Source organism: Carassius carassius, chromosome 12 (genome assembly GCF_963082965.1).
Source record: "Carassius carassius chromosome 12, fCarCar2.1, whole genome shotgun sequence".
Classification (NCBI taxonomy): domain Eukaryota; kingdom Metazoa; phylum Chordata; class Actinopteri; order Cypriniformes; family Cyprinidae; genus Carassius; species Carassius carassius.
In genome coordinates, this window is record NC_081766.1 from 20576633 (window position 1) to 20585522 (window position 8890).

General features: G+C 35.8%; 1 protein-coding gene across 1 annotated transcript; it reads left to right on the top strand.

Moving 5' to 3' along the window:
- Nucleotides 1-366: 366 nt before the first annotated feature.
- On the top strand, nucleotides 367-4264 carry LOC132155077 (alpha-amylase-like). Its single transcript, XM_059563857.1, has 10 exons — nucleotides 367-567; nucleotides 693-839; nucleotides 926-1123; nucleotides 1505-1735; nucleotides 1812-1945; nucleotides 2789-2911; nucleotides 3015-3114; nucleotides 3224-3345; nucleotides 3756-3881; nucleotides 4038-4264. The coding sequence occupies exons 1-10, from the start codon at nucleotides 400-402 to the stop codon at nucleotides 4225-4227; spliced, it is 1539 nt and encodes a 512-aa protein (XP_059419840.1). The 5' UTR covers nucleotides 367-399; the 3' UTR covers nucleotides 4228-4264.
- Nucleotides 4265-8890: the final 4626 nt, after the last annotated feature.

Consider the following 8890-nt stretch of genomic DNA (forward strand, 5'->3'; position numbering starts at 1 on the left):
AGCACCTTATACAGTATAATACATGTTGATTTAACGCAGTACAATAAAAGCCAGTGCGGGCATTAGACTTGGCAATGAAAGAACTTACAGCTTATAGTTTCATCTTTGTGATATCAATGAGTTTTTGGAGGGGAAAACACATTTTTTTCTTTTCATTACCTAAGTTTCTTTTGTTACCTAACAGTTTTTTATATCTTAATGTTTATGCTGATAAGTTTATTTAAAGAGGTCTGTATTTTTAGTTTGCACCATGGGAAATGGACGGTGTTTTTCACCTGTTAAAAGTAGCTTTCCCAAACCTTTGAGGTCCCTGATTGGTCAGAGTAAAAATGTAATTTTGTATATAAATGGAACATTAGTCTAGGTTATGTTGTAGGTTTTTCTCTGAACCAGGAAAGGATGAAGCTTTTAATCTTGACTGCGCTTTTTGGACTGAGCCTTGCTCAGTTTAATCCAAACACCAAAAATGGAAAAACTGCCATTGTCCATCTGTTTGAGTGGCGCTGGGCTGATATCGCAGCAGAGTGTGAACGCTACCTTGGACCAAATGGCTTTGGTGGAGTTCAGGTATTTTTCAAACACATCATTATAGTTAAGCCTGCAAGGAGTTCATTTTCAATTTATGATTGTATGTGCTTTATGAGAATTGTTTTTTATAATAGTAATAACAAAATATTGATTTCCTATTTCAGATCTCCCCTCCAAGTGAGAGCATTGTTGTCACAAACCCCTGGCACCCTTGGTGGCAGAGGTATCAGCCAATCGGTTACAATCTGTGTTCAAGATCAGGAAATGAAAATGAGCTGAGAGACATGATCACTAGGTGCAACAATGTTGGGGTAAATATAAAAGACAAACGGGGTATAACTGGTGTATTGCTTAATATTTCCTGTGTAAAATTCATATACTTCTGTTTGTTTTGTAGGTGTACATCTATGTTGATGCAGTCATCAACCACATGTGTGGAGCAGGTGGTGGAGCTGGTACCCACTCAAGTTGTGGTTCATATTTCGATGCCAACAGGAAGGACTTCCCCACAGTTCCTTACTCTAACTTGGACTTCAATGATGGCAAATGCAACACTGGCAGCGGAAACATTGAAAACTACAACGATATCAATCAAGTATGAGATGATATAATGTCAAAGTGTTCATTTTAACCAGTGCTGATCCTAGACTTCTGGGGGCCCTAGATAACTCGAATCGCGCTTTCTGGAATAAGACACTGTATAACATTCATGTTACATGATTTTATTGATTTTAATATAGAAAGGATGACAGCAAACTGCATTAAAATAAATTACATAAGTAGGCCAAATTCAAAAACAAAACTAAAATTAAATCATCTTTGAGAGCAAGGGGGGCCCTGCTGTTTTGGGGGCCCTACGCAGCTTGCATACTTTACGTAAAGGGAGGATCAGCTCTGATATTAACCATCAATTTATTGTGCAGTGTGGACTCTTGTTATTTTCATATTACAAATCTGAGCACTGTAATGATGGCAGGTGAGAAACTGTCGTCTGGTCGGTCTACTGGACTTGGCTTTGGAGAAGGACTATGTGCGCGGTAAGGTGGCTGACTACATGAACAAGCTGATTGACATGGGAGTGGCTGGGTTCAGAGTGGACGCCTGCAAACACATGTGGCCCGGTGATCTTTCTGCTGTCTATGGCCGTCTTAATAATCTGAACACAAAGTGGTTTCCATCTGGTTCCAGAGCTTTTATCTTTCAAGAGGTATTTCTACTCATTTTCAAAAGAAATCTAAAAAGGTGACAAAATATGTATTATCGCTTACTACGTATGTTATTAGGTTATTGATCTCGGTGGGGAGCCCATTACATCGGGCCAATACACTGGAATTGGAAGGGTGACTGAGTTCAAGTATGGTGCCAAGCTGGGCAATGTCATACGCAAATGGAATGGAGAAAAACTTTCCTTTGTCAAGTAAGTAAAATTGTGGATTTACATTACTAGTAATTATACAACGGTTATTTGGTCATCAAATTTGATTGGTCAAACAGTGTTACAGGCTGATGTACAGTCCAACAGCACTTGGACATTTCACTGTTTGTATTACTCTACTTGTCTGTGTTTGCACATTCCAGACAAACTGTTGAATTATGTATTAGTGGTACAATGTAAAGCCATTGTTATGTGGTGTCAAGTAACTGTACGAGTCATTGAATTAAACGATTTATTCAAAATACATATTAATTCTGGAACAAACCACTCTTTTTATGAGTGTGCAATTGATTCATAACTTGTTTCGAAATACAGATTAATTCAGAAACAAGTTTTATGATTAAGCAATACAATTTTTTCACTTACCCCATCTGTTCAAAGCACTTATTCATCTAGGAATGAAACAAGCGAAAAGTGTTTTTGAGTAAAAAATTTAATAATTCACTCAGCCGATTCATTTGAAACACTGATTCTTTCAGAAATTAAACAAGTGACAAGTTATATGAGTGAGAAATTGAGTCATTTACCAATTCAATTTGTTCAATCCATTAACTAATGCATGAATGAAGCACCGCTTGGGTTGCCCAGAGACACACAACAGTTCTACTGCAATTGGAAATATTTATAATAGTGTAACAAAAATAGATTAAGATGAAGTAGAATTACTTCATGCTAACTTCTGAACAATAAAACAGAACAAGAAGTTAATTTTGTGTGCAATATTGCATAAATATGTGAACCTTAATGTTCACTCTGCTTTGTCACTGTTGTATTTATTGTTTCTTGCAAATAAAAATTGACAGATGAACTGCTTTTTTGTTTCAGGAACTGGGGTGAAGGTTGGGGCTTCATGTCTTCTGATAAAGCTCTGGTGTTTGTTGACAACCACGATAACCAGAGGGGACATGGTGCAGGAGGTGCATCTATTGTGACATTCTGGGATGCCAGGTGCAATTCATCTTTTTTTTTTAATTTACAGCATATGCTTGGCAAAATAAATAAATAAATAAATAACATTTCCTTTCATCTGTATTCATCCTTCTCTTTTTAGGCTTTACAAAATGGCTGTGGCCTTCATGCTGGCCCACCCATATGGATTTACCAGAGTAATGTCCAGCTACCGGTGGGACCGCAACATCGTGAATGGACAGGTACTGTAGATGATCATGCTTAGTCGGATGAGAAAATATATGCTAATCTGTTTTAAGTTTTTTCTTTTTTTTCTCTCTCTTAATAATTGCTCACTTTCTCATTACTCAGGATAAAAATGACTGGCAGGGACCCCCCAGCAATGGTGATGGATCCACTAAACCTGTTCCCATTAACCCTGACTCTACCTGTGGTGATGGCTGGGTTTGTGAACACAGATGGCGTCAGATCAAGTGAGTTCTATCCTACAGTTCCATTGCAAAAATGCCTAACACTAATAACATTTTCGGGGTCAATAAGATTTATGTTTTTATTATTATTTACTTATAATTGATTTATCATTTTAAAATGTACAGTATACTTTTATTCAGCAAGGATGCATTAAATTTGATCATAAAATGATAAAATTTAAAAAGCAAATATTTATAAATAATCTTTGCCATCGCAAAAATAAATGTGAAGATATGTTGAAATAGAAAATAAGATTCTTTTTAATTATAAGAATATTTCACAATATTACTATTTTTACTGTATTTTTGATTAAATTTTTTGATTTTGATTGCATAAGATAAATTTGCACATCAAGGCATTCTGAGAATAACTATTATATGGAATGTACAATAAAGCAAACCTTACTCCACAGAAACATGGTGGCCTTCCGTAATGTTGTAAATGGACAGGCATTCTCTAACTGGTGGGACAATGGAAGCAACCAGATCTCTTTCAGCCGTGGTAATAAAGGGTTCCTTGTCATTAACAATGATGACTGGTAAGAATTTGTTCTTTCAATATGAGAAAAGATTTTATTTGTATTTCTATTGTGACAAATGTATCTAAAACAAACTTGTGTATGTGTGTGCTGTGTATATAGCTACAGTCACTGCTATCAACAGTATATAATCTATAATATTCACTTGTGCTTTAGGGAGCTGAATGCAACCCTAAACACTGGTCTACCAGGAGGAACCTACTGTGATGTGATCTCTGGTCAGAAGGAAAGTGGCAGATGTACTGGGAAACAGGTGGTAGTTGGAGGAGATGGACGTGCTACCTTCAGAATCAGCAACCAGGAAGAAGACCCGTTTATGGCCATTCACTCTGACTCCAAACTTTAAATAATGTTATTAAAATAAACGAGCAGCATTAAAGTTATATCTTGTGTCAATTTGTTTTTCTTTTGTTCTCATCCTGTTGGCACCAGCTGCAAAAAGTACATTTCCAGTTTATGTATTATTTATTATTAAGAACTATACAATAATTGTAACCGTAAAATATTTTAGTTTCACTGCAAAACAATTCAAAATTCCAATCACCCAATACACTGTACTTTAAAAGCAGTACAATGATACATTAAAACAGTAAAAAAAAAACCTACCTGGTCTCATGGAATAAACATACCTGGGGGCACTTTTTTGCGAGACACGACATGCATATCACTGCAGTTTCCAAAATAAATAAATAAATAAATGTGTTCCTGTAGCTCAGTTGGTAGAGCAATGCGCTATCAAGCGCAAGGTTGGGGGTTCGATTCCCCGGGAACACATGATAGGTTAAAATTGATAGCCTGAATGCACTGTAAGTCGCTTTGGATAAAAGCGTCTGCTAAATGCATAATTTAAATTTAATTTAATTTTACATTTAAATCATAATTTTCACACAATTACTTTAAGAAGATCATGTTATGACTTCAAAACAATATAAGTAAGCTGGGCAGTTTGAAAACTGATGCCTTTGAATGTTAGCATCCCACATATCCAGCTACATATCTATGGGTTTCCAGACGGTAGGTTTGTTTGGTAGCTCATGGTGTGTACGGAGATGTACTTCAGAGGTGCAGAGAATCCCGTGTAACCATGGTTCGACAAAACAGTTTAAATCTGCATATAAGGCAGTTGAATATGGAGCCAAAAGAGTCTCAATAAAGATAAATGCACACACTACATTCACATATGCACACATAGGATTCATACATGCACACACATAATTCATAAATACACACACAGGATACACAAATGCGCACAAAATTCACAAATGCACACACAAAATTTAAAAAGCACAGAAGATTCACAAATGCATACAAAATTCACAAATGCACACAAAATTCAGAAATACACACACAATTTAGAAATGCAAACAACATTTACAAATGCGCTCAAGATTCACAAATGCACAGGACAAGATTCAGAAATGTATTTCTGATGCACACACACATATATCTTGATTTACAAACTGCTTGCGGTCTGTGAACTTCACTGCAGTTGTGTGTGAATTTTGAGACTCCCCTGACTTGGCTCGACACACAAATGCCTTTTTTTAAACAGGGAATGATCTGCAACCAATCAGATATCTCCCTTGTTTTAGCCAATCACAAGAATGCACCCCACGTGGGGGATTGTTTACTTATAAGCCAATCAGCGAACGACTCACTTTCCTCAGCGAACAACTCACTTTCCTCAGTGAACGATTCACTTTCCTCACGCAGCGAACGACTCACTTTCCTCAGCGAACAACTCACTTTCCTCACGCAGCGAACGACTCACTTTCCTCAGCGAACGACTCACTTTCCTCAGCGAACGACTCACTTACCTCACGCAGCCGGTGACCCACTTTGCGCAGCCGGACACCCACTTTGCGCAGCAGGAGACTCACTTTCCGCAGCCGGGGAGTCACTTTCCTCTCGCAGCGAACGACTCATTTTCCTCACGCAGCGAACGATTCACTTTCCTCACGAGTCATGCAGCGAACAACTCACTTTCCTCAGCGAACGATTCACTTTCCTCACGCAGCGATCAACTCACTTTCCTAAGCGAACGACTCACTTTCCTCTCGCGGCGGACCACTGACTCTCTCTTCATGTAGGGACCGAATATTATAGTTAAAGTGACTTCTATATTGCATCCAAAAGAATATTTAGATATATTTAAATATTCAAAAAGGTGTATTTTTTTTTTTTTTACTTTCATTAAAATATTTCAATAAAATGAAATAATTGCCTATTGCAAATTTATGAATCCATGGTTAACTTTTTTTCTGCAGTAACTGGGCTATATGTATTGAGACATTTTTAAATTTATATTTTGTAAAAAAAAATAATAAAAAATAAACCTGAATTGTAATCTAAACATCTGTATTTTCATACAATTTCATAAATAATGCGTTCATGTGATTGGCTTATAAGTTAACAATCCCCCACGTGGAGTGCGTTCTTGTGATTGGCTAAAAGAAGGGAGATATCTGATTGGTTGCAGATCATTCCCTGTTTAAAAAAAGGCATTTGTGTGTCGAGCCAAGTCAGGGGAGTCTCAAAATTCACACACAAATGCAGTGAAGTTCACAGACCGCAAGCAGTTTGTAAATCAAGATATATGTGTGTGTGCATCAGAAATACATTTCTGAATCTTGTCCTGTGCATTTGTGAATCTTGAGTGCATTTCTAAATGTTGTTTGCATTTCTGAATTGTGTGTGTATTTCTGAATTTTGTGTGCATTTCTTAATTTTGTATGAATTTGTGAATCTTCTGTGCTTTTTAAATTTTGTGTGTGCATTTGTAAATTTTGTGTGCATTTGTGTATCCTGTGTTTGTATTTATGAATCATGTGTGTGCATGTATGAATCCTGTGTGTGATATGTAGTGTGTGCATTTATCTTTATTGAGACTCTTTTGGCTCCATAGTTGAAACTGCACGGTTGAATCAACAAATGCATTTTTATATCATTTGGCATTTGTTAACACTATCGGGTAGGTTCAGGGTTGGGTTTGGTGTAGGGTATATTTCCAAACAATAGAGCATTAACTTTTAGTGTCAGTCCATGGATATTTGAATTCTGAACCGTCACAATATGTGTACCAGAAGGAACATAATAAAAACACACCAATACCGATATATCAATGTAATTAAAATGTGCCAGAGTTCACATATTGAATCCGTGTTTTAGCGCTACTCAGTGGACATTTCTCTTTGAAACCGCGGCGAAACTTACATGCAGTAAGGTATGTAAAAATGGTGTTACTTTTAGGGTACCAGGTTGCAAAATAATATCTCACATGTGAGTACAAAGACTGAGAGAGAGAAAAAAGCTGCTTCTTTTCCTCAATAATGGCAAAAGAAATGAATGTAAGCTAGGTCCTTGCAGTCCATCACTCAGCATGATGGCCAATAATGACCTGTCAGAGATACTGGCCACACATTGCAGAGCATAACCCTGCAGCTCTAGAGGGTCTTGCCTTAACGAATGCTAAGATGGACTACTACACCCAAAGTACCCCAGATAATGCATAATCTATTACTCGCCTCACATCAAAAGTGACACAAATGTATTTCCTAAAACAATAGACTTTAATAGAGCAGAGATTCCTAACATGTATAAATGTCAGTAAAACATGCTGTTAAAACTAATCTGTTAGGGAACTATTATTATTATTAATATTATTATTATACTAAATTATTTTAAGTAAATGTCTTGTGTAAATTTGGCTTAGAAATCTAAAATAGATTAACAAATCAATGGTAACAACCAATTAACTGTTACTAACTTATTTTAAATGTTAATTTATTAAATTTGCATTAATCCAACAATCACTGCATTTTACAATAAGGTTTATTTTGGTAACTTTCCGTAATGCATATAAATTATTCATAAACATTTAATTTAGCTTAATGTTACAGTAGTTTAGAAATATATATATATATTACCTTTATTTAACCAGAATAAAACTCATTGAGATTAAAAATCTCTTTTCCAAGAGCGTCCTGGCCAAGACAGGCAGCAACACAATTAACAAGGTTACAGACATAAAAACATATAACATATAACATCAACATATAACAATTTATGTTTATATGTTTATATTCCATTGTTAATTTTAAATCCTATTTAAAATACATAAACTAATATTAGCATAACTTGAAATTATTATTAGTGTTTGTAAAAAATAAAAATCAAGATATACAGAGATTAACAAATGCTGTAAATATATTGGTCATTGTTAGTTCACAATATACTCAATGCTTTAGGCAATTAGACAGCTGAACTTTATTGGTAAGTTACCAACTCAATTTTCTCAATGCTCAGCAATAATTTTTGCAATAATTAGTCATTTCAGCATTAATTAATGACAGCTTGTTTCTCTCCATTCAGACTTTAAAAAGAAGCAGCATCAAAGAAAGTGGAATGTTCCGAATAAAAACAAGTGTTCTTGTTGTTGTTGTTTTTTAATACAGCACCAGGCACAACATAAGCTACTGTACCAAGAAACAGATTTCAATCTTTGATCTTGGAGGTACTCTTTCTTTCCATCTTTTTTTTCTTTTTTGAGCTTTCATGCTGCTGCCACACCGTCGGTTTCACCTGAGTGCAGCTGTGGCAGAGCCGTCAGGGCAGCAGGGGCCCAAGGGGCCACCCTCCTTGCCCCGTCACACACACTCAAGAGCTCGACATATACTCACACACACAGACCTGAGCTCCAGACATGAGAGCTCAGACAGCAAAGGTGACATTCACCACACCATCCCACTTTGTCGTCATGGCAACTCCGGTCTGATGACAATCTGGAAAACAATAACTTTATTATATAGATATATGAATAGTAACAATGTTTGTTGATCATTCATTTTGAACTGTAAATAATATTAAAAATTAAAACTACTGATTTTTATAAATAAAAAATACTGAAATTAACAGTTTAATGAATGCTATATACAAGCACACATTTTAAATAATATATATATATATTTTTTTACATATTATTATACTGTATATGTATTAATTACATTCAT

Coding starts and splice junctions, on each gene's coding strand:
- LOC132155077 (XM_059563857.1), top strand. CDS start 400: ATGAAGCTTTTAATCTTGACTGCGCTTTTTGGACTGAGCCTTGCTCAG. Junction 1,736..1,811: donor GAGCTTTTATCTTTCAAGAG/GTATTTCTACTC, acceptor GTATGTTATTAG/GTTATTGATCTCGGTGGGGA. Junction 1,946..2,788: donor GAAAAACTTTCCTTTGTCAA/GTAAGTAAAATT, acceptor TTTTTGTTTCAG/GAACTGGGGTGAAGGTTGGG.